At 50.2% G+C, this 24,628-nt stretch overlaps 2 protein-coding genes across 14 annotated transcripts; both read left to right on the forward strand.

The window, feature by feature from the left end:
* Positions 1–341: 341 nt before the first annotated feature.
* ccn2b (cellular communication network factor 2b) lies at positions 342–3,408 on the forward strand. Its single transcript, XM_052070037.1, has 5 exons — positions 342–775; positions 1,333–1,549; positions 2,168–2,419; positions 2,643–2,899; positions 3,101–3,408. The coding sequence occupies exons 1-5, from the start codon at positions 545–547 to the stop codon at positions 3,404–3,406; spliced, it is 1,263 nt and encodes a 420-aa protein (XP_051925997.1). The 5' UTR covers positions 342–544; the 3' UTR covers positions 3,407–3,408.
* Positions 3,409–5,290: 1,882 nt separating this feature from the next.
* Positions 5,291–24,366, forward strand: epb41a (erythrocyte membrane protein band 4.1a). 13 transcript variants are annotated; one of them, XM_052069997.1, is made up of 22 exons: positions 5,291–5,441; positions 12,725–13,035; positions 13,578–13,835; positions 14,412–14,516; positions 14,714–14,756; positions 14,850–14,925; positions 15,012–15,230; positions 15,316–15,403; positions 15,853–16,005; positions 16,105–16,202; positions 16,277–16,452; positions 16,575–16,825; positions 17,034–17,108; positions 17,645–17,692; positions 18,214–18,276; positions 18,408–18,455; positions 18,743–18,913; positions 21,116–21,244; positions 21,343–21,444; positions 22,224–22,304; positions 22,745–22,870; positions 23,681–24,366. In XM_052069997.1, exons 3-21 carry the CDS (start codon positions 13,782–13,784, stop codon positions 22,841–22,843), a joined length of 2,079 nt encoding a protein of 692 aa, XP_051925957.1. In that variant the 5' UTR covers positions 5,291–5,441; positions 12,725–13,035; positions 13,578–13,781; the 3' UTR covers positions 22,844–22,870; positions 23,681–24,366. The 13 variants fall into 13 exon arrangements, with proteins under 13 accessions (XP_051925957.1, XP_051925949.1, XP_051925944.1 ...); XM_052069984.1 differs by lacking the exon at positions 5,291–5,441 and adding an exon at positions 10,424–10,592 and having other exon boundaries at positions 12,707–13,035; XM_052069985.1 differs by lacking the exon at positions 5,291–5,441 and adding an exon at positions 10,424–10,592 and having other exon boundaries at positions 12,707–13,035; positions 23,688–24,366.
* Positions 24,367–24,628: the final 262 nt, after the last annotated feature.

Consider the following 24,628-nt stretch of genomic DNA (forward strand, 5'->3'; position numbering starts at 1 on the left):
TGGCAGCTATGAAACTCCCGGGGATTATGCAATGTTTGCGGCGGCAGAAACGAGAGAGAAATAACGCGTCATCACGCGGTTTCTGTGGAGAGGCGCCGTCCTCGTGCCCGGAACGAGGAGGCCATGTTTGCACTCTTGCATGCAATCTGTACTTCTCTGCTAATTGGTATTGTTCAATACCCAAGCGCCATTCCTAATCATCAAGTATTTACTCAACACTCAACTCGAGCATTTTCACCCCCCCCCCCCCCCCCCCCCAGGCCCCGCCAATGTTGGGCATCCATCGCCCTCATTTCCCGGACCCTGCCTCACCTCACCTCACCTCCAGGGCTCCTTTTTCGTGTCTCAAGCCCGAGTTGTTGCCAGGTGGCACGTCAGAGACCCGCTTCTCGTGCCGCCCCGTGTGAATTGGAGCAAGGCCTTTACGCCACTTGTGAGTGGCGTGTGGTCCGCCCCGCCCATCGGAACTCGGTTCTTGAGCAGGCGTGTCGGACTTTTTGGAATTCCAAAGTTTTCACCTCTCGGGCCAGAGTGGCACGGGCTTATGTTTCTCTGGCGACACCCACTGGGTCGCTATTTAAGCCGGAGTCGCCCACCGTCCTGTCATCAGTCAGCTCGGGAGCACAAACGAGAACCCGGGCCGGCCTCCTGCCACAGGAACCGAGTCAGCGCAGCGTCCGAGGGAGGGAAGCGCAGCCCGCGAGGCACCATGTTCGCCAGAGCTCCGGCGACGCTGTCGCATCTGCTGCTCGCCCTCTCGCTCGCGGTCGCGGCGGTAAGTTTTGCGTGTCGCCATCGCCTACGAGCGCGACGATCCTTTTGGACGAGGGAAAGCTTTTCCCCACCCGGACGTCCCGGTACCGAGTCGAAAAACGGCTCCGAGCACCGCAGCCGAAGCTCCGACGGGAGTGCGGTGTGATGGCGCCCTCTTGTGGAACTTTGGCTTAGTTCAACGACGGCAACTTGCCGAAATTCATCCCGACTCAAAATCGATCGAAGCTTTCCGTTTGATCGCAAATATGAGGTCCATCTCATTAGGATACATTCCGAGAGCCTCGTGATACCTTTTTTCCCCTTCCACATTGTTTATTCTGCTGCAACGGTGTTTTTGGGCAACGATAGATGGAGAATATGCTAGTGTGTGGTATTGAGCAAAAGTGTCATATTTGTGAAATGTCCAGATTTCTTCACTCAAGACCAAGAACCTGAAGCAAAATTGCCCCTTGGCAATTTCCCCGCATATACTTTTGCCGAGTCCGACTGTTTTCAGTGGTTTCTACGTCAGCTCGCATCTTCGACCGGCACACACCTTCGCTTGTGATTTTGCCGCAGAGCCTGGCCCCGGAGTGCTCGCGACCCTGCGCCTGCCCCGCGGCCCCCCCTCCCTGCCCGATCGGCACCAGCTTGGTGCTGGATGGCTGCGGTTGCTGCAAAGTGTGTGCCAGGCAGATGGGGGAGCCCTGCAACCTGCTGGAGCCCTGCGACCACCACAAGGAGCTCTTCTGTGACTACGCGCTGCTGAGTGACGCTGACACCGGCATCTGCATGGGTAACGTCACGTCTCTCCCTTACCGTTTGAACGATTCATTGCTGCAGAGGTCCTCCAAATACTACGATTTAGCACTATGACGTTCATTTTTTTTGGGGGGGGGGGGGGGGACAAAGAATTTTAAACAGCGAATAACATAATGACCAACAGGCGTGCAGCTGCAAGGAGAGCCCTACAGTGCCACCTGTTGGTCACAAACAGAAACATGACAGACCGTTTCAGCCTTCGTCGGAGCTGCCACTACTTTGTGGTCAGCTGTCTTAAAAACAGCTCACCGGATCGGGAAACAATACTGAGATGGTTATTTCATCTTATTTTGAAGGAGACTTTGACATTGGTCACGAGGGCTGACAACCCCTATGGAACTGTTCCACAACCGGCCTGTCGTAATAACAACAATGCATCAGATGTCATGATTCGATGGGTTCTGTGAAATCAAGACCAAATTTCCAATTCAAAGCCGCGTTTCAAAAAGCTGACAAATTTAAAAGTGGCCCCTTCATCAAGTTGCATATCCCGTCGTGTGAAAACTTTGAGGTCAGCATTGTCCTTCTCAGTTATGGGTTTGACCAGCAGTTGGTTGTTGGTCAAGCTCTCCGTCCGCATCTTTGTCCGCAGCTCAAGAGGGTCAGCCGTGCGACCTGGGCGGCGTCGTCTACCGCAGCGGCGAGTCCTTCCAACCGAGTTGCAAACACCAATGCGTGTGCATGAACGGCGAGATCGGATGCGTGCCCACGTGCCCCGACCTCGTCCGATTCCCGTCCCCCGACTGTCCGTATCCTCGCCGCCTCCGCATTCCGGGAAGATGCTGCGAGGAGTGGGCCTGCGACCAGACGCCTCAGGACCACCACTACGAGTCGGCGATGGGCGGTCAGTGCCGACGACGTCACATCCCGCAGCGCTATTTCAAATCATCATCTCGTGACCGACGATGCGGCCCTTCAAAGTATCCAAAAAGTTGGCCCACAAATGGCTCTTGCCATTTGTGGGCCAAAATGCACTGAGACGTTGTGTGACGCAATTGACCAGATCTCGGATTTTGATACCTTGAGCCCATTTTGTACATTTCAAAACGGCTCCTCCGTCTTTGCAGGAGCTTCTCGGATTCATCCGCTGCCCTCTTCGCAACCTGTCGCGGGCTTCGGGGAGGCGGCCCTTGGAGATCAGGAACCGGAGAGTCCCAGAGAGAACTGCATCGTCCAGACGACAGATTGGAACGAGTGCTCGGTCACCTGCGGCATGGGCGTCTCATCCCGCGTCACCAACGACAACCAACGTTGTCAGCTGGAGAGACAGACGAGGCTCTGTCTGATTCGGCCCTGCGACAGCCAGCAGGAGAAAGAAATTAAGGTACGAAAACCTCTTTTGTCTGCTAGCTGGATTGCGTTGGGAACATTAGCCCGTCTGCCTTCCTTCTTTCCTTCCTTCCTCCCTGGCGTTTGCTCGTCGGTGTTCGCGTGGGTTTTCTCAGACTTTGCCTTTCTCCCACATTCGTGTCCGTCGGGATATCGAAGGACTCTCGATCTTGATCAAATGATTTCTCCGCCGCAGCGTGGCAAGAAATGCGTGCGGACGCCGAAGGCCCGCCAAGGGATGCGCTTCGAGCTGTCGGGCTGCGCCAGCGCCAGGTCGTACAAAGCAAAGTTCTGCGGCGTTTGTACTGACGGACGATGCTGCACCCCTCGCTCCAGCGTCACCGCCGAGGTGGAGTTCCGCTGCCCGGAGGGAGACGGCTTCCGGAAAAAGATGATGTTCATCAAGACGTGCTCCTGCCATCTGGACTGCCCCAGAGACAACGACATCTTCTTGGCCTCCAACACGCGCAGGATGCTCGGCGACGACCAGCGCCACATGTGATACCGAGGGGCCTTTTGCTCTGGCCCGCATCCCGCTCACCTTTTGACCCCAATCGGACCCCTGCCACCGCAAAATCGAACCTGGAGATGACGTAGAGCAATACGATAGTTGATGTTGTCGTCAATGTGGTCGGAAGGACGGCACCCAGCCGGTCCCAGCCCGGCGTCCCTTTCCGTCCTTGTCCGAGAACGCCACGGGATGTGTAACCATCATTGTATCTTGACGTGCAAATGAGTTCCTCACCCGAGCGCTGCCTCGAAAGACATGATTTGGGGTCTTCTCGGGTCTGACGAGGTTTTGTAGGGAGCGAGGAGACCGTCGATCGCTGTGCTGGTATGTTTGGCCCAAAGGAAAAACATTTGGGGCGGTTGAGATGGTACATTGGCCCAACTTTGTGCGGGCCGCGTGGGCCCTCCCCCAGTGACGATGTGAATGTTATTTGCACCCCTTTTCTTGTTTAAGACGTTAAAAAAAAATCGAACCATTGGCCCTTTCTGGCCGGAAGCTGGTGTACAGGTTTGTATTGATGTGCCAGACGAGTAATCGACAAAAAGCCACAAGAATGCGGGGACGCCAAGATTGAGCGTTGCCTCCATATGACGCGTCGTTCATAAACATGACAAAAAAAGTCTTAGGCGCTGACATTGTTGGGACTCTCCAACATTCATTCGGTCCTTCATCAAATTTGTATTTTGCATCCTGACTGACGTACTTGCAGCATGACTGACAAATTGAAGACCGAGTGTGAATGATACTTTTGAGACCGTGTACAGTTTTGTACTCTTAAGTTATGTTTAACGCTGACTGTATTGTTTTAGTTTTTCCACTGTAACCACCCGACTAAGATACTCGTGAGTTCTTGTCCGTTGCACTTTTGTCTCTTTTCCAATAAACAAAGTATATTTTTGTTAGAGGTGCTGAATGTTGTTCTCGTTCTTGATCGTATTTTTTCGTCTCTTATTTTGAAGGCGCGTTGAAACGTTACCATAGCGACCAGAGCACGTTGAGGACGATCCTCGTGTCATGATTCGTGTTCATTGTGATGTTTCGAAAATACCACCCTTTTCATGCAGGTCATATCATATTATATTCGCTGAAAATATTATCTGACATGAAACCTGTCCGTGGGGGGAAAAAAAGGTCGCAAGTCGACCGATTGCAGTTGGACAAAGTAGACTGTTGGCGTTCGCAGTTTCGACAGCCATATTTTCGGATTCATTTCTGAAGTCACGGCACGAAGAGACCATTTAAGCACATTCGCTTTGCTTCCTTTTCATTTTATTTTCTCAGCTTTGAAGGTCTTCTTCTTCACCCGTGACAAGGAATGACATTTTTACCGAACGTAAAGTGTGAGAATATATTACGACAGCGAGGTCATATTCACGACATTGCAGTCAACTGAACAGATGACATCCAAATACACAACACACTGGGCCCACTATTCAACACAACTCCTGGAAATAAACGAGATGAAGAAAGGCCATAACTCAGCAAAAATCTGATTTCAATCTGACCAAATGGGCTAAAAAAAAAGGGGGCGGGCGATTCTCTCTCCCCCCCCCCCCCCCCCCCCCCCCCCACTTGTCGCCGGTGCCGTACCGCGCGTGTCTATCCCAGCTCGAACTCCCTCGGTGTGCCCGCGAGCAGGATTTGACGCACGCGAGGCGAACGCGGCTGCTCGCTTTGCTTTGCTGCAGTGCGATCAGCTCATCTGACACGCAAGTTCAGCCGCCAGACGCGTTCCTCTCTGTGTAGCTCCACATCGGGACTACTTTCGCATTTCCACCCCGTGGACGGTGCATTCCGACTGGACGAAGTGCTGCGTTTTGCAAATGCCAGTGCGCGAGATCAACTTTTTTTTTTCCCTGATAGTTGGCGTGAGTTTCGAAGGTGTTTTCCGGCGTTGGTGTGATCTTGACGCAGCGGCGTCATTCCGGGGCGTGGACGCCGAGTCCTGCTCGTCCGAGAAGAAATGTGACCTGCCGAGTTGATGAGAAACGACGGTCGAGCTGCTTGGAAAAGAAGAACATCGAGGGTAAATAAACGCTCTTATCTTAGTTTGGTGTCTGGCAGCTATGATCGATCGTGACGATGATGCTCCTGGTACTGCAACTGGAGACATCGTAAAACCACAAAGGTGGATTTCTGGACGATACAAGAGCAAAATAGCATTTTGATGCTTTCCCTGTGTGTAAATGCTGCATCGGTCGGACTCTCGAATCAGAACAAATAAGGGACCAATATGTTTCACTGTCTGTTGTTTCACTCACACACTCAATAAATCGACGTGTTTGGTATATTCCAAAGTGCCTTGTTTTTTGGTGGCTGGAAAAAAAAACTTTTATTCGCAATAGCAATAGATTTTGCTTTCACTAAGGATGGCCAATTGCTGCAAACTCAACAAATTGCTCTTTTGTCATAGGCCGGCTTGCTCCAAAAAATCCGAATGTTTGATGAGACAAATTATGAGCGTCACATAAATTGGGAATCGGAGTACATCACAAAGGCTGGCATTTGTACGAGGCTATGTAGACTTTTTATTTTTAATTTTTTGGATGGTATGAGTAGCGTAGCCACTATGTTTAATAGTAACGTAAACCTAGCTGTGTTCCCTTGTTAAAAAAAAGAAAACGTTTACATTTATTATCAAATGCAAAAAATGGTATCTGTAGCAGAGCACACGAATTCATTTGAAAATATTTCATCTTCAAGACGTGACCCCGGCTGAGACAGCATTGACCCTGTCACTCCTTGGACAGAACTTGTGGGCTGAATCAGCGTTTGCTGCCTGCGCTGTGGTCCTTTATATGTTTAAAAAAATCTTATTACATCATACTTGAGCAAACGATTTTAAAAAACAAAACAAACAATTGCGTTTCATAACACAAAATTGTGTGTTTAGCTGTCACACAGAATCATTAGAATGTGCCCGAGGACTAAACAGGAAGTTAATGTTTTGCAAGTGAGCCAATAAAGACTGAAAAGAAGTTGCAGATGTAATCTGATAACTTTTTTTTTCTTTCTCTCCCTTCTTTTCTGGTCCACTTTATGGAACTGTGACGACATCAAAAATTCTCCCTCTGGTGAAATGGTGAGTAGAACAGCATTGTCCCTTCTTATAATCAATTGGGTTGACAGTATCTGTCGAGAGAGTCACACACTTGTTCATTCTTATAACATTAAGGGAGTGCAGACTTATTTTTAATAAACTCATTGTGTTTAAAGTACTGCATATGTATACATTCTGTGTGTAAGCTTATGTTATATTATTAATGATCATTTTATGTTTGAGCATCGTATTATTTCATGTTAAGCATACCTAAATTATATTCTGTTGTTTGATAATTGCTTAGACATTTTTTATGTTAATAGGTTCTGATTGGCTGTTAAAGTAAGAGAAGCAGGAAGTGATTTTAGTTACGGGGCTTGTGTTCTCGGACGTGCTGCGGTGCAGACGTTTTTTTCCCCCTCCTTTTTATTAAACTGTTTAAAATTTTATATCTACACATTCAGATGTATTTTACATATGCTTGAGATAAAAAAACATATTTGATGTATTTGTATTTCCAAGTAAAATGCGATTAAACTCGCCCACGGGTGAAAACGCTCCAAATTTGTAGCTTTCATTTACCCGGAAGATGACCCGGAAGTACTTAAACACATTTAAAGAGAAAAAAGCGTACCTTCGTAAATATAGAAACCCCCAACTTTTTTTTCTCTCACCTTCGGGTCAAGTTAATTCAAGAGACTTTTTTCTTTTTGGAAGTAATCGGCTCATTTTGGTTGCTTCAAGATAGTAATTTGTTTCCAATGACTTATATATTTTTCCTTTGCATTGCAATGCAGTTGATTTTCACTTTTTCATGCTGAACCAAATGTGGCCAGCAGATCGCAGCAGAGAGCAATCCCAATAAAGTAACTGAACAGGTGGTCTATTTTCGAACGGATTATCGTCATCATATGACATCACGCTGACCCGCTATCGACATGCCGAGTGGGTTCTGATCTTGCTGAGTCAAACAATTGTTCGTCGCCGTGTACAATTTCAAATATCCTTGTGTTCAGAATAATACTGTGCTTTTGAAAATGTGAGTTAATATTTGCGATTAAGGTCCTGTTATTATTATTTTTTTAAACAAAAACGAGCAGTTTAATCTGTATTACGGTTGTATAAAAACAAATCGGATTTACGACCCCAAAATGTTGACAAATATGAAGCATTTTCTATTTGAGAGAAAGATTTGAATGCGGAATTGGTGGCACCCTCCCATTTTCTCCTCAGGGAGCGGTGCTCAACGCCGTCACTTGACCCCAGCAGACGGTCTGGCTCGGCACCTGCTCCTCACGCCGGGAGGAGGGGAAACTGTTCTCCACCGTGGCGAATGTGGGGAGGTGGGGATGCCGGGGCAAAGGCTGGCCTTTTGTGTTCTGGTGGGGGTTGGCGTGTCGAGGTGTCCAAAGAAAGCGACGTCACCGTGCGGTCTGCTGATGCAAGGGAGCGTCGTTCTGAAAACTCCCACCCTCTTGACAAAAGCGCTCCAACTGGCTTAGTTATGCCAATTGCAGGCAGGCGGGCCGACTGCTGCATGTGTACAAAGCCACTTGCTTTACGCCAGGCGTGTCCAAAGTCCGGCCCGCGGGCCAAATCCGGCCCGCGGTCGAATTTCATCCGGCCCTCGGCCCCTGTCATAAAATCAGTGCCGTCTGGCCCGCAGGTTGGGCGCAATGGAACACGTGTTGCATTGACTGAGGTCTCGTAGACTGGTGAGTGATGTTTCATAGAGTACTGCTTCCCTCTAGTGGCTAAATGAGTAATAGCATTCACTAAAGGAGTAATAGCATTTAGACACTAGAGGGCATCACTCACGAGTTAACAAGACATCACTCCGTGTTTATATTGACTGATATGTCATATTTCAAATGATCCTTGCAGTTGTGGATATGTGTATTGCTTGTTCATTTCCCTGTTGTTCGAGTCAAAGGTTTTGTGACTATTGAAAAGTCATGGTGATACATTTTATGTTTCAAATCAATCAATTTGCACTCAGGAGACTTCTGTTTAAGAAAAAGTCACGTGAATAAGCAGTTGCATGTGATATACCTGTTTCAAATGAACCAAAAGAAATTCTTAAGATTGTTGAAATTAAAATAAAAATGGAAATGTGAAACAGACTGGCTTACTAAAATTTGTTGAACAATATTGTTGTTCAATGTAAAGAATGTCAGCCAAGGTCGGCCCCCCGACATTTTACCACATAAAATCTGGCCCCCTTGGCAAAAAGTTTGGACACCCCTGCTTTACGCTGTTGGCTGCTCGCTTGGTCTCCTTTGAGCGTCGCGATGACCCTTTTTCCGTGGAAAATGCTCATTGGTGCCATGTCCCCGCTTATTTAAACATTTTGAGAGCCTTGAAAAAAAACTATGGCCAACAGTTATTCCAGAATTTTAATGTTCACATTAAAATGATCTTTTTGTTTATTATGTACAGTTTATGCCGAAGATTGCCGAAGTTTGCTCTTTAAACATCTATTTATGACATATGCATATTTTTAATGCAAAAAATAATAATTGTATGGCACTCTTGTTGAAGGACCTCCCACGACAAATATTCATCGGACTAAAGTGCCGTACAGAGCATTCTTTTGGCCCCTGTGACTTTATTATTTAGTCCTCATAAGTACAATAAAGGGCACTATTTCCACGAATCAGATTTAACATGCTCTCACTCGTCAACCAGTGCGGCCACATTACGTTATGTAACCGATGCAGTCCAAACACAATCGTGGCTATTAAATACTAAAAAGACTCCCTGGGATCAAATTGGTAGCACCCCCACCTTTGAATTTATTGAAATTATTTTAGTCCCCAGCGCTCTCCCTCTTCCCTCATGCAGTTCCAATCACTGAGTGAAAATGGATGTATAGATTTTTATACGACTTGGGGATCATCAGTATCCTTGGTTACTGATGGTAAAGCGCCGCAAAGAACGACAACACAAAGGAGGGTGATTGGTGCGTGCTTCTCCCTCGACTGCTCCTATTGGCTGGATCCACCAATACTTGCTTCATTTAAGAGCAGCATCCCCTTCCTTTTGGCAGTTCCAAATTAACCCCGTGTGTGGTCTTGCAGGCGATATGAGCAAATTATACAACAGGTTGATGAACCCAAGACCAACACCCCACCAACACCATCACCTCAATTTGTGCTGCTTGTTGACCTTTAGTGTAGCATGCCCTCTCGAACAAGGATGAAACTTTACGGATGGTTTTGCTGGTTATTTGTGAGCAACACCTTTCCGTGACCTAATCACCTGTAAGAGCCGAAACACATTTTGAAACCCATACAGATAATTAGCAAATATATGTGTAAGTTGAGGGGTTCGCAGGTTTTAAATGGATTGCTCTACGTTTAGAATGGGAAAAAGGGAGAGGACGACTTCGTTTGAACACAGCTCTTTCTCTTTTTTTTCTTTCCTCAACCGCTCCCCGCTAACGCTCCAACCAACACTCCCCCTTCCGGTAACGACCCGCCTTCCTGTTTTTCTTCTCCAATCACATGTAAGCAACCTAAGAATATTTCAGGACGTATTAAACAGAGTATAATTAAGGTAACTAACATAAAAGAATATAATGCATGAATATAAAATGATAATAATTAACAATTTAACAAAAGCTTACATATGGTTAACATCCTACACCCAATACAATTACAAACAAAATTTCGCAGACATAAAATTATGCCAGAAACGGCTGTTTTGCCTCTTCGAGGGTCTGCCAGTGAAAAACGAACGTTTGGCTTGACTTTGTATTTATCTCTGGCCGTATATGGGATGTCAAGTTGTATTTGGGATGTCAAGTTATCTTTCCGTGAAGTGCTCCATACAGGAAATGACAATAACAATGTAAATTGCAAAATAAAGTTATTACTGCTGTCACATTTTTGTGACAGAATTGCGAAAACACGACCGCAAATTGACCGTGTAGGCGCCTCTCCCGCCTTTAAGACAAAGACGAGGGCAAAAAGACAACAATCGTGCTGGTACCTCAACACATCGCAAGCTGCTTGACGAACGCTTATGAATCACTACTTGGCTAATTTTTCAAATAGAAGGGATTTCTAACTTGTAAGAGCCGACTTTAATTCACACACTAACGTTATTTTCTGCTGGGTGAGCTGTGCTGAGCGGGTGAGTGCTCTTCGACATCTCTGCGAGCCGAAACCCAGAGAATTTGTTGACATATTTTTTTCACATTGAGCGCCATTTTCAGACAGGTGCGCCCGCCGCCCCCTTTTTTATTGTTTCCGATCTGAAACGAGCAGTTATATTCATGGGGCTAAAAAAAACCCAGTTTATATCGGTATATTTCGAGTTATTCCCCCTCCCCACCCCTTCATTTCGACCGGCGAGCGTCTCTTATTCGATGCCGTTTCCAGTGCTCACATGAGCAGATGTGATTAATCGTTAGGTCCGCTTAAGAGGCAATTGTACGTTTCAAATTTCTACCCTGTCTGTGTCCAACATTAGAAGGTCTTAAGGCTTACCGTCCCTAAGATATAAAAAAAAAAGACTCAATATAAAGGCGTGTTGGAGCAGGAATTCAGCTGCTGATGACTATTATTCAATTATTATACACAGTCTTGTGTTCGGGATTTGTATTTATTTTTTTGTTTGTGGGTTACAACTGTCTCTATGAATCCTCGACTGGATTTTCACGTTTGCTCGTTAAGGCACCATGTCATTTGAGCAGCTCGAAAGTCTAATGATCATCATTAAATATAGAGGACAAAGTTTCCTTGATTATCTTAACAATTTAAAACGCATTTAGTTGTGACTAATGCCTCCGAGAGAGTTCCAAGAGTTGTTGTCTGAAGATGTGATGGATGCATTCATAGGAAACGCACGGCCAGTATGTCGTGAAATAGGCTCGCCAGAACATTTTAAAAAAAATACAGCGCTCGGTGTGATGCAGTTCAATTCTACATCATCGTAGACGCCAAGTCCAGTAATACATTCACTTCCATTTTCTGGGAGGATTGTTGCCGTTGTATAATCGATGATGATGAACCAGAGTGTGTCATCGGTGCATTGTGGTGTTGCCAGCAAAGTGACTGTACAATGACACATTCGCAGACATTGTCACCGTTGTTCGCGCAAACCAGCAGAACGTGACAGCTCAGGGAAAAGCATCTCATCTGCTCTCACCCCCGGCCAAATTATCGAGAAGCAGTTGTTTGAAGCTAAAATGAGTATGACTCGATGTTTATCTTGCTCCTCACGTTCGTTTCACGCAGAGACGAGAGCAGCTCAAAAACAAAACATTTCTTCAACAAATGTTTTTCACTTTTGATTTGATGCGGCTCAAGCTAGTTTCCGGATTTTCTCCGCAGCTCGTGTGGCTGGGATGGCGGGGAGGACGGCCGCTACGCACGTCAGCGCACGGTGTCCTTTAATCCCACGCGGGGCCCCGATTAATTTTAAAGCCGCTTTCTGTTTTTAAGCTCCCGTTCAGCACTCTGACTCAAGCTAGCCTGCGGGCATCAACGCTGCAATACTTGCGTTGGACTTCATGTCAACAAATGCTTTTCGAATCATTCGTGGCGCTGAAGACAAATCTGCACCGTCTGCTCCCCCGTGCCACCAATGTCAAAGTTTGCTGCCGATTGGCGGCTGGAAGTCGGCTTCGTTTCCGGTCAGCGTTGGCCTCCTCGCCGCATAAAGTGCCATGGCTCTCGAGCACCTTTTGCGAACAGTGTTTAAAAATGGACTTGGCAGATAAAAATCTGCAGTGCTGCCCTGGACTCAAAAGTGCACACACACACACACACACACACACACACACACACACACACACACACACACACACACACACGGATTCAGCAGCCTCATGCTGCTGAGTTCCAGCACTTGCTGACTGAACACTGAGCCATGAGAATAGTTTGTTTTCTTTGGGAGGGGGGGGGGGAAACCCTTTAGTCCCCCCCCCCTTCTCTCTGGGTACACCTGGCGCTTTGGAGCCCACACGCTCATTGTCTCTGCCCAGTCAGCATTTGTGTGGCTGTGGCAGCAAACCCTCAACACTGCAGGCAATCTGGCGATTTGAACCTTTTGCCGTCTTATTATCCCCCCACCATGGAAACGCCCATAATGCAACTCTCTGAATCCTTGACCTTTTGACCTCACCACTGTCACACCACTGATTCGTTTATCCCGGCGTTGTGACTTGCTTTTCCGAGCCTAAGACGGTCCTTAATTGAAATCCTGAAGGATATGTCATTCTTCTCTCGATATCCTTCATCCAGTGGTCACCATGACAACAGACGAAGCAGAGAGTCACCAGAAGAAGCCGAATCATCAGGAGGAAGCCGGCCAGGACGCAAAGCCGTCCTCTCCGGAAGAGGAACACCTGCGGACTCGCAACCGCAACTCGGCCGGCCGCGGCCTCTCCCGCCTCTTCTCCTCCTTCCTCAAGAGGCGCTCGCAGTGCGAGAGCGAGGGAGGGGAGAAGGGGGAGGAGGAGGTGGAGGAGGAGCAAGAAGCCAAAGCTCCCATCGCCGACCCTGAACCCGAGCTGAAAATTGAGGGAGAGGTGGCCCACGACCGGCACTCGGTCAGCAGCGGCGAGGCTCAGGTCAGCACACGCACGCGTACGCGCATCGGCGTCCATCTTTACCTGCTGTCGTTCCAGAAGCGATGGCTTCTTTTCCTCTGAATAGTTAGTTGTCTCTCGCCTAATAGATGCTGTGCGCGAGTTGGTCTTAATTGATCTGGAATTGCGTCACGCCTCCTTTTCCCTCGGGAGAAAAATAAATAAAAGGCGACGCCAGCCTTTCACTTCACCGGACTGCGTTTGCCATTTTCTGCGCCGTTACTCGCGCAGCTAGCACGCGACGTGTCGTACGGGTTCTTCCGCCCTCTGTGAGCCAGCATGAAGATGTTTAACGAACGCACCGTTTGGAATTTCCTGCTAAACTTAAACGCACCACGAAAAAGATGAGAGATTACAAAGCACGCCTTGTATTTGATGCTCTTGACGTTCATCTCGTCCGCTTGTGCTTAAATTAGCTGCTGCGGTTTCTTTTGGTGGTCTTTTTTTAAATTTCCAGGGCAATTATTTATTTATTTGGGGGTGGGGGTTTGGGGGGGGGGCGTGTCTCAAATCATCTTCCTCAGGCTGCCCATGTAGAGAAGAACGAAGCCGAGGAGGGTGGAAAAGACAAAGAGCTCAACGAGGAGAACGCAGAAGTGGCTACACTGGAGAAAGAGAAGGAGGAAGGAAAGGAGGCTGCTCCTGAAGGCAGCGGTCACGGCGAGAAAGAAGAGAAGGCCGCAGAGGAGGACTCCCAAACTCCCAAAGCTGCGCGTCGCCCCAAAACCATGCAGATCAAAGTCACCCTGCTGGATGACACTCTCTACGAGTGTGAGTTGGAGGTAAGAAACAACGTTGTCATATTTTGGTGATTTCACCTGAAAAAAAAAAGGGAATTCCGAGTGACTCTGTCGCTCGGATAAGTCATCGTTGAAGCCGACGTCAAAATCGTAGGGAACGGAGGAAATGCTGCCACGACGTGGGGTTCACCATTTTGCTTGAAACCCGAAATCACCTCGCAGAGGACGTCCAATGTTTCTGAACTGATGAGTGTCGTTTTCAATCAACGATCATCCGCAAGGGGAGATCTTGCTCTTTACCTTGAAAAATGGACTTTGCATGCGCCCGGCCAGTCCACCTCTGTTTCTGCAACATTGAGTACTGCGTGCGCTTCGACTGCGCCGGCGTTATTGCAGCCGCGACGGTTGGCCACCAGCCAGTTAGGTTTCAACACCCCCCCCCCTCCCCCTCCCCTTTGTCCTTTTCTAGATGAGAAAATTGTTGGAAAAGACCTAGCAGCAAATTCCCCTCGTGCGAGACTTGCGTGAAAACTGGGCCCCCAGCCCCTTGTGTGCTGTTCTCACCCAGGAGAGCTGAAAATGAAACTGTGTCTTGATGGTTGTTGTTGTTTTGGTCAGAAACATGTCAAGGGCCAGGAGCTGTTCACAAAAGTATGTGACCACCTCAATCTGCTGGAGAGGGACTATTATGGGCTGCTCATCTGGGAGACGCCCAAAGCCAAGGTGAGCCGGCGTCAACCTTTCACTCGTTTGGAGCCGCTCCGGCAAATGCCACCTCCGTATTGCGGCCCAAAAGCCGCCCGCAATCTGTAAATGTCCACGGGAAGCGCTCGAGGCGGGGGCGGGGGCGGGGCGGGGCGGGGAGCCTCATCCGCGAGAAGGTAGATGATGACGTGGCTTCTTTATGGATTTCTTTGTAGACTTGGATGGACCTGGCCAAGGAGATCCGCAGGCAGGTGCAAGGTAAGCTCAATATGCCCCCCCCCCTCACGATCGCATTCCCCATGCAGCTCGAAGGCTACGCCAGTAGGATTTATGACGCCACTTCATTTCAAGGTTGCCGCTACGATTTCACGTTCAATGTGAAATTCTACCCGCCGGATCCAGCCCAGTTATCCGAAGACATCACGAGGTACGGCACTCGTCCGCTTCGGTCAGACTCGCGACCGTGTTTCGCTGCATGAAAAGCTTTTTTTTTTTTCCACGGCCATCTTCAAGGTATTACCTGTGCCTCCAACTGCGTAAGGACATCCTGCAAGGGCGTCTGCCCTGCTCGTTTGTCACCTTGGCCTTGCTTGGCTCCTACGCTCTGCAGTCAGAGCTGGGCGAGTATGACCCCGAGGTGCACGGCAGTGACTACGCCAAGGAGATGAAGATGACTAATGGGCAGAGCAAGAAGCTTGAGGAGAAGATGATGGAGCTTCACCGCACTTACAGGTCAGAACACTGGAACACTTGAACCCGCGATCAACGAGGGTTGACTGTACCTGTCAAGGTGTGTGACTTGGCCTTGCTTTTGCAGGTCAATGAGTCCGGCTCAGGCCGACATGATGTTCCTGGAGAACGCAAAGAAGCTGTCCATGTATGGAGTTGACCTACACCAGGCGAAGGTGAACACATTTGGCGCACTTTCATTACAAAAGCAAATCATTGATGGTTTTTTTTTTTTTTTTGGTGGTGGTGGGGAGATACTGTGAGCAGCAAAGCAGCTACATGATCCCCACAGACTATATTAGGCTGGATTTTAGAAGTCAAGAGTTCCTGATGTGTCCCCCCCCCCCCCCATAAGGCAGAAATCAGGTCAATGTGTTTGCATCCCAACGTGGATTTCATTCGGCTACGGTGCCTCTTTGCTGCCCTCTTGTGGCGTTTTAATAAATGATCACGATGCAGCACTGTCACGTGATCCCAATGAGTCGATGCAATTCGCTTTGAGTTCGTGTTTTGCCGAAGGGAATCCGGCTCACTTTGGTGCATTCTGCCATGTACAAATGTATGAAATAGTAAAAGTCGTTGGAAAAGCATCACGGTTGCGTTTTTTTTTTGGGGGGGGGGTCAGGATCTCGATGGCGTCGGCATCATGCTGGGCGTTTGCTCCAATGGCTTGATGGTTTATAAAGACAAACTGAGGATCAACCGCTTTCCCTGGCCCAAAGTCCTGAAAGTCTCCTACAAGCGCAGCAGCTTCTTCATCAAGATCCGCCCATCTGAGGTACGCCGTCTCAAAAGCAAACGTCCCAGGGCTTCCGCAGACGCTTTTTCAAATCTCCGGCTGGCGGCGGTCCGCCATCTTGCCATGTCCCCCGAGCAGGTGGAGCACTATGAGAGCGCCATAGGCTTCAAACTACCTCACTACAAAGCAGCCAAGAAACTGTGGAAAGTGTGCGTGGAACATCACACGTTCTTCAGGTATCGTACGAGGATCCTCGGACGTCGACGCGAACGCTTTGAGAGCCGAGTCCAACTCTGTTTGCGTGTGGCAGGCTGACATCCACCGAGATGGTCGCGACTCCCAAGAAGTTTCTGCCTCTGGGCTCCAAATTCCGCTACAGCGGTCGAACGCAGGCTCAGACCAAACAGGCCAGCTCCCTCATTGACAGACCGGCGCCTCTTTTCCAGCGCACTTCCAGTAAGAGGAACTCCCGCAGCATGGATGGAGGTAGAGCACCGAATAGCCAGCGACGTTGTCAACGGAGGATCCCCCTGGACCGGTCTCCATGCAGGGGGTTGTTCAACTCTCTCTTGAACGTCTCCCTCCTGTGTCCCCCCACCCCACCCCAGCCATGGCATCCACCCCAGACAATAAATCAAGCCGCCCGGTCAGCGCGCCCGTCATGTCGCCGCTGTCTCCTGGGGAGAAGGCGCCGCCGTCGCCGCTGTTACGCAGCCTTCATCTGCCCAACCGCGGCAACGGCGCCGCGCCCAAGTGCCGCCGCTCTGCCGACAGGAAGGCCGAGGCGAAGGGCCACGCTCGGAAAACCGAATCCACCAAAACCCCCAGCCCCAGAGCGGAGTCCACTCCGGAATTGAAGGTATGGAGCAGGGGAAGCCTGGCTTCTTGTTTGTGTTGTTGTCGTCGGGGGCAGGGGGGGGGGGGGGGTGGGCTCAATCGAACATTTGAACGACACCGATTCGGCTTTCATTCAAAGGACGACTCGAAATGTATGCGTGAAAAGTTTGAGTTTGCGTCTCGTGCGCCGACTCGACCCTGACGTGCGTGAGCTGTGTCTGTACCGCCAGACTTCGGCCGGGAGAGAACGGAGACGTTCGCCCTCCGCGACCGCCGCCAATGGGGAACGGGAGAAAAAGACCCAGGTTTGTCTCTTCACGTAATGCATGACCAGACCGAATACAATTCAAGGACAAAGCGCGAAGGACAGGGGCTTCATTTTGGAAACCAGAATGAAAAGCGACATCGTTGCAAGGTAGACGCAGTCGGCGGCCTCTTCCTTTGGGGGGCGGCCGTCGTGCACCCGAGGCAAGCCGCCCTCCTTTCTCTGCTGAGCACTTTAAAACGGCCACTCGCGCCTTCGACCGTCACGCGATCGACTTTGGAGTTGGCCAATCCTCCATCGAGCGTCTCCAGTCGGTCCAAAGTGCCGCTGCTCGCCTCTGGACTCTTGAGGTCTTTGGGAAAACAAATCTCAGCATCTTCAAATCAGTGCTCTAGAAATACATTTGAGTTGTAAAAAGAATCGACCGAAAGAGCGACTGTCAATATTACGGCCCGACGCGGCGTGGCGTTTTTCCAGCTCGCTTGCGCATGTGCGGCACGCCCCTTCACTTTGACAAACCATTTGAGAATCCTAACGCAAAGCATTGTTTTTTTTTCCTCTCTGATGGGAGAGCAGCAGTGTCCTCGGGACAAATCAAAGATGGAGACCACGCGAGTGAGGAAGGTTAGCATCACGTCTGCTAACCGGCTTTGCTCATGCTTGCGTCAGTTCTACGTTTGGTGTCTCCGAGAGAGCGTTTTAGCTGGCTTTTCTCTGGATGTTATGCGACCACGCCCAAGTAGCCGACTTGATTTTTTTTTCATATCGCTTTTTGCCGGCTGCTGTTTGATGTGAAATGATGGCTTCTGCTTACCCCCCCCCCCAACCCCCCCAACCCCCCCACACCTCCCCATTGCCTCCACGCAATATGCAGTCTTTGAAATCTGTTTCGATTTTCCGTACTGCATCAAATTCCGGTTTCTTGCATCCACTTTATTTTCTTCCGCGGTTCCTGCCCCCCTTTTTTTTTTTTTTTTTTTTTTTTTGTGGTCGGTTTGTTTGTTTTTGCCCTGACCGATGCTTCTCATTGGACTCCCTTGGAAAGCAAGCGCAATAGTTTGTTGTGAATGACTGCACAATGAATAGCAACCAGATGACCTTGTGTCACCCCCCCCCCCACCCCTATTTCCCCCCCCCCCCTACAGAAACGGGCTAAGAAACTTGAGGGTGAAACGATTTATATCAGACATAGCAATTTAATGTTGGAGGTTTGTATGGTCTTCTCTTCTGTTTTGAATGTTTTCTTTGTTTTTCTGCCTGCTTCATACATGGCTCGACTTTTTCTTCTTTTTTTTTTGTGACTTTTTTGTGTCTTTTTTCCTCATTGTGTTGTTTTCAGCTTAACCCGAAAAGCTTGGCATGCACCATTTTCCTCTCTGACTCTGATGCAAGTAACTCGACTTCTCTTTGTGACATGATCACCTTTCCATGAGCCACACTCTCAGTCAATGACCGTGGACGCTCGTCTCATTGTGCGGTCGCATTCTTGAAGAATCATGGTTGCTTCTTGTCCTTTTGTCCTCCATGCCGTCAGTCATAGTGTGCACATTGACATTCATTTTGCATGCGACCATTTTTTTTTCTTTATAACTGTGACCTTTTTCCACCCCCCCCCCCCCCCCTTGACCACATTATTTTTTTTTCCCCATTCTGTATCTCTCGCCCTCCTTGTAGGACGTGGATAAGACCCAGACGGAGATCATGCGTCACCACACAAGCATCAGTGAGTTGAAGAGGAGTTTCATGGAGTCGGTCCCAGAGCCTCGACCCAGCGAGTGGGACAAGCGTCTTTCCACCCACTCGCCTTTCCGCACGGCGAGCATCAACGGCCAGCTGCCACCAGCGGTGAGTCGGCCGGCGGATAATGCCCCGCCCGCTTCTCTTCTTCATATAGAGAGGGACACTTTATTTTCCTTTGAATACAAAGTTCATCCGTCACGCTAAGCCTTTTGGACAAAGCTGTTCAATTCATGCCAATATCGAATGGATCTGAACACCGACTCAAAAAAAAAAAAAAAAAAAAAATAGCCAACATGTTTTGTGTTGGCCTTTTTCAAGTCAACTGCTCTGCTGTGTCCTGAGATGAACAGCTCATCACCACCAAAATTTGTTGCAAATGTTAAAATGTTTTTGACACTTGCATGTTGAGGGTTGAAGTTATGGCTGCCCGAGATTGATTTGGCAGCTTTTTTAAATATATTTTTTTTAACTGTACCCCGATGATCCACTTGATGGCGCTGCCGGCTTGTGTCGTTCTTTGGCTTCTGCATGGGCCATAAGGGGGCTTTGTTTGTTTGTTTGTTTTTTGTTGCAACCGCGCCACGTGCAAAGCAACCGTTGCTTCGCATCTGAGGAAGAAGGTGGGGTTGCGTTGAGGACGTCTTTGGCTCGGGCAGGTCAAAGGTCACCGCAGCCAAGCCCAGCATGGCACCCGCAGGCCGTGGCTTACCGGCGACAATGAACACCCCATATGGAACATCTCCACGCCGCGCTTGGCTGCAAAACTCAAAGCCTCGGTATCAGAATGTGCGTCCCGGCAAAGATTTTTGCTCTTGTTGCCAACGGCCGCACACGCAAGGCTGCCTGACAAATGAGTCGGGGGAGGGGGGAAAGTTGCAAAGCCAAAGTTCTTGGATCCTAAATTTTTGTTGTTGTTGTTTTTTTTAAATTTTTTAAAATCATGGCCTTGCGCTGGCTTTGTTCTGCCAATGGCTGCTCGCACAGCGTGTCGTCTTGCTTGCCGGGTCAACGCGCCGCATGGCTGGGATAGCCCGGATGATGTCGCGGCACGTGTTGAACCTGGTTGGCAGTTGAAGGGCAAAAGTGTCGATCTAGAATGGAGAAAACAAATCCCTAGCGATAGCCCCCAAAAGCTTTCCCGCTAAGCCTTGTTGGTGCCACACTTGCCATCTGCATGTTCCGCCCGTCTGTTGATTTGTTATTTGTCTTTTCTGGTCTTCCGCTGCTGAGCACAGCGAGGGAGCCGGTCACTGTTTGGACCAAAGGTAAGCGCATGTGGCTTGGCCCCGACGCCGGCGGAACCGCCGCTCTTCAGGCACGGTTTTCTGCCGGATGACGAGGACGGTGAGGTGCGTTGGGTAGATGACTGCGAGGAAGAGGAGGAGGAGGAAGAAGAAGAAGAGCGGGCAGCCGGTGGCCACGCTTCAGAGGTGGCCATCGGCGTGCCGGATGAGGCCGGGCGCTCGGACGGCCCTTGCAGGCTGCGCTCGCGCGACGGCCGCTCTCGGACGTCCGTCTTCCTGTCGGCGCTGCTGGCGATGGCTCTGACCGCGCTGTGGTTGGCTTTCGTTTGAAAAACCAACGTGGGGCTTTGCACAACGGAATGCGGCCTCGCCAGAATGATTGCCGCGAAGCAAGTCTGACATTTCATCGGTCGGTAGCGGCCAAGCTGAGCGCGATCTCTGCGCCGGCGGATGAAAGCAGCGATGCCCCCCCCCCCCCCCCCCTTGTCTCAACTGGTCCGTGCCCCCCCCCCCTCCCCAAAAAAAATTGTGGCCTCCTCATACGCATGCACTGCAACCTTTATGTAGCCCAGCACCCGCAGACGGCGAACGTTCTCCCCCTTGGCCATCTCCTGCTCAGGCAGTGGAGGAAGATTTTGGGTCTGCAAAGGAAATGCGCGATGGTGGACGCATCCAGATTCCAATCGGAAGCTGCTTTTTTTTTTTTTTTTGCGGGACGTTTTCCATCCTGACGAAGACAATGACTGCAACCAAATGGCTTTCACTCACTTGCGTTTCTGCAATGTTTGGATTGACTTGGCTCATGCTTAGAAGTTACGATCTCTTAACGTCTAAAGAAAAATGTCTGATGTTTGGCCTTCTTTTACTTGGGATGAATCATGAACGAAATTGGGGGGGGGGGTGTTCCCCAAGATTGCTGTAGTGGTCGATTTTTCAGTGTTGCATGAAGCCACCCCAACAGCTTTGTGACTATAAAATCGCTGTGCATGGCTGCAAATGGATTTTGCTGCTGGCGTGAGTGAGCTTGTTTCTGACTATGGGGTGTCTTTTTTTTTTTTTGCAGTCTCCAGTGCTGAAGACCCAGACAATCACCATCTCGGATGTCACCAACTCTCTTCGAGGAAGCGTGGCCCTGAAGGACATCCCCTTGGTTCACACGGAGACAAAGACGATTACATACGAGTCAGCCCAGGTAAGAGGCTTTCGATGAAAAAGCACCGCACGCCAGAACCATCGGCGTTCTCTTCGTTTTTGAGGCCGATGGCTTAAAAAGGCGCGTCTCCCCCGCAGCCGCTGGACCCCTTTGCGGAAAGGGACACGGGAGTCCTCCTCAGTGCCCAGACCATCACATCCGAGACCGTCAGCACCACCACCACCACCCAGATCACCAAGGTCTGCCTCGCCCATCAATACGGGCCGTGTACTCGGAATGCCGCGGTTGCGCTGTACGTTCAACCCGCCGCAGCGGCGTCGTGCCGATGTCACGCGGAAGCGCGCTCTCGCTTTTTTTTTTTCTTGACCGCGGATAGCATCAAACGACAACATGGCTTTCCCTCTTTCCAACATCCCTCACTTGACAGCTAATAAACTAGCTGACCTGGCATTTGCAATAAAGAGGCTCTTTAATCGGCGCTCAAGGATTAAGCACCGTTTATTGGCGGCCGTCCGGGCGACGCCGGTCACAGACGATTGGACTCGGTCCTTTGTCGGAAGGGGTGGGGGGAGAGAAAGCTCCTCGGTTGCTGTCGCTTCAGTCTGAAGCGGCGCCGGTGATTTGCGTGCGGGTGTCATGCTAGCTGGCTAGCTGGCGCTAAGCTAACATCGGAGGGCTTCTCAGATTCAGCGTCCGAGTTTGTGATCGGATTCGTGCACAGCTCTGTGTATATGTGTGGGATATTTTTGAATGCCCACTTTTTCCATTGAGCCAATGACCCCCCCCCCCCCCCCCAAAAAAAACATCCCAAAATGGCGTTTGCTCATCAGATCGTGCAAAACACCAAACAGAAACGGAAGAGTAATACATGCCCGGAAAAGAAGAAAAAAAAAGTGAGCCTGAAAAATCTTAAAATTCCAGGACCAACCGAGCCGAGCTGATTTGTCATGTGTCAGATGCGCCCCCCCCCTTGCCCACCTTGAAATGTTTAGTTTCAGCCCTATCGTATCTGTCGCAGACGGTGAAAGGAGGCATCTCCGAAACTCGCATTGAGAAGAGGATCGTCATTACCGGAGACACCGAAATTGATCATGACAAGGTGAATTGTGCTTTGTTCACATTCAAGGGGCGCTACGGTTCGTGAATGGAGGGGGGGGGGGGGGCAAGCAAGCAAGCCTTGTCATATTGTGTCCCGGCTTGCTTTGTCATGTTTTGTTGTCACCTCGTTTCTGAAAATGGTGGCCGATAGGTCAGCAAAATTCATATGCGCCGCTCGGTGGACAAGAGTAGGAATGCGCATATGAGCGCAGGCGCTAACGGGCTAAGCCCAGTCCTAGCATCGGGGGTGGGGGGGGGGGGGGCATTAATGTTTGGCCGCTTCCATTTGGATGGCGCCATAGATTCTTCATACTGAAGCGGAAAATGATTTGCGCGATGAACTCGGCAATCGCATACCGAGTGCATCTGTTGCACCGGCTGTTTTAATTGATCACGCGCGACTGAAGAAGCCTTCGCCGCTTGTCCGTTTCCTGTGTTCAGGCTTTGGCTCAGGCGATAAAAGAAGCCAAAGAACAACACCCGGACATGTCGGTCACCAAAGTGGTCGTCCATCAAGAAACGGAGATTTCCCCCGAGTGAGACCGACCGGCTCATCCCCCTCGCAAGGTTGGTACGCCGCTTTGGACGCCGCGTTGGACGGCTCGCATTCAAGTGTAAAGCGTCGCACGGGGAATGAGCGGCCGTAGCTCCCTTTCCAAAGTGGGGGGGGGGGGGCCGTATTTGGGCTTCGAGGTGCCGCGCCTTTCCCGTTCTAGCTCCAAAGCCGTGCTTTCCTTTTTTTTTCGCCGTCGCCTCTTTCTGCTTGCGGCCCCGCCAGTAAAAACTTTGGACACCCCCGCGCCCAATGGACCAACGTGGGTCACACACCCAAGAGCCCACTCGAGTTGCCGAAAGGGAGTCGTACAAAATAAGGAAAGGGGCTCAGTATGGGAACCCCCCACCCCCCCTCCCCCGCCCGCCAGAATGCCGCGCGTGCGCCGACGTGAAACGAAGCCGCTCGGAATGCACTTTGTTCAGTCACGGTGCCCATGTGGCTTTCATCACAGAGGCCCCCCCGCCCCCCCACCCCCCCGTTTACGGAATGTTCAAGGCCCGCGCCGGGAATCTGGAAGGCTTCAGCCGGACGGACTCTGCTGGCGTGTAAACACGGCGCGTGACCTCCCACGTTGCTCTTCGTACGGGTGGGGGGGCGGGGGCGGGGGGGGGGGGGACTGACGACTGCGATCCTCCCAATGGAACGTCGGCCAGGGAATGGCTCACGAGGGCGCTGAAAGAAGTGAAGCAGCATCCGAAATGGCCGTTCAAACACTGATTCTATCCTTTTTTTCTCTCCCTTTCTTTCTCTCTTTCTCTCTCCCTCCATCATCTCCCCTCAATTTTCCTTCCCTATGACTGGGCATCACGTCGGCCCGGCAGCGCTGAGGCGCGGGGCTCTTTTCTCTGGGAGCAGCGTTGTTTTTTTTTTTTTTCCTCCCCCACCATCCCCCCCCCAAAAAAAGGCTGGCAGGTTGACGGGCCACCTCCAAATTGGATCGATGGATGACTCTGATCTCGATGCCCTCATAGGCCTCCCTCAACCCCCCCACCCCCACCCGCTCCCCCCATCACACCCTTTTTTTTACCTCAGAGCTGCGAGCGTGACGGACCAACTCCCTGACGGAACCTCGGGACGTTGCTCGCCGGGGAGAAATTTTCCCGCTGCTGCCAAAAACGCCCAGCGTCCGATTCCCCAACGACGACGTACCTTCTATCAGGAACCAAAACCACACTTGTGAACATTTTTTTCCAAAATGAGGCATTTGGTCTTTTAATCTTTGTGATGACGGAAGTTTATTTTTGTAGAGCTTTTCTAACAATCCCAATTGGTTTGCGATCACGTGGGGGGGCAACGCCGGGTTTGTTTTTAATGGACGCGATGCGATCCAAACACGGGGAAACGTGGCTGATTGTACACATCCGGACTCAAGGTTCCTTTCCCGCTCGCTTTGATTTCTTGTACAGTCCATGATTCGTGTCTCCGGTTCCCCTTGAATGTGAAGAAATGTTTTGTTTTGTTTTCTTCTTCTTCTTCAACGTGGAAAAGAATCTTCCCTTTCTTGACAGCCTCGTTTTCAGCACTCGTTCACTTCTCGTTTGCTTTGCGCCGGAGACTCGGGCGTTGATTTCTGCTCGCCTCCGCCGCCCCGTCGGAGACCCTCTGAGCTCACGTGGCACCATGGGGGCGCGGCGCCTTTCGGACCGGCGCTCGACTTTGCCGTTTTGTTTGCCGGCGTCCGAAAGCGAGTTCAATCGATTCAAACGCCGCTTTGCAACTGAGCGGCGGCAATTTCAGATTTGAGTCGATCCCGCCCAAATGGCTCATTT

The sequence above is a fragment of the Hippocampus zosterae genome, chromosome 7 (assembly GCF_025434085.1).
Source record: "Hippocampus zosterae strain Florida chromosome 7, ASM2543408v3, whole genome shotgun sequence".
In the NCBI taxonomy this organism is placed as follows: domain Eukaryota; kingdom Metazoa; phylum Chordata; class Actinopteri; order Syngnathiformes; family Syngnathidae; genus Hippocampus; species Hippocampus zosterae.

Bases quoted from the DNA above. Each gene is read 5' to 3' on its own strand.
- ccn2b (XM_052070037.1), top strand. From the start codon at position 545: ATGTTTCTCTGGCGACACCCACTGGGTCGCTATTTAAGCCGGAGTCGC. The intron at 1,550-2,167 runs GTAACGTCACGT...CTTTGTCCGCAG, and splicing joins TGACACCGGCATCTGCATGG to CTCAAGAGGGTCAGCCGTGC. The intron at 2,420-2,642 runs GTCAGTGCCGAC...CCGTCTTTGCAG, and splicing joins CTACGAGTCGGCGATGGGCG to GAGCTTCTCGGATTCATCCG.
- epb41a (XM_052069984.1), top strand. From the start codon at position 12,715: ATGACAACAGACGAAGCAGAGAGTCACCAGAAGAAGCCGAATCATCAG. The intron at 17,693-18,213 runs GTTAGCATCACG...CCCCCCCTACAG, and splicing joins AGACCACGCGAGTGAGGAAG to AAACGGGCTAAGAAACTTGA. The intron at 21,245-21,342 runs GTAAGAGGCTTT...TCTCCCCCGCAG, and splicing joins TTACATACGAGTCAGCCCAG to CCGCTGGACCCCTTTGCGGA.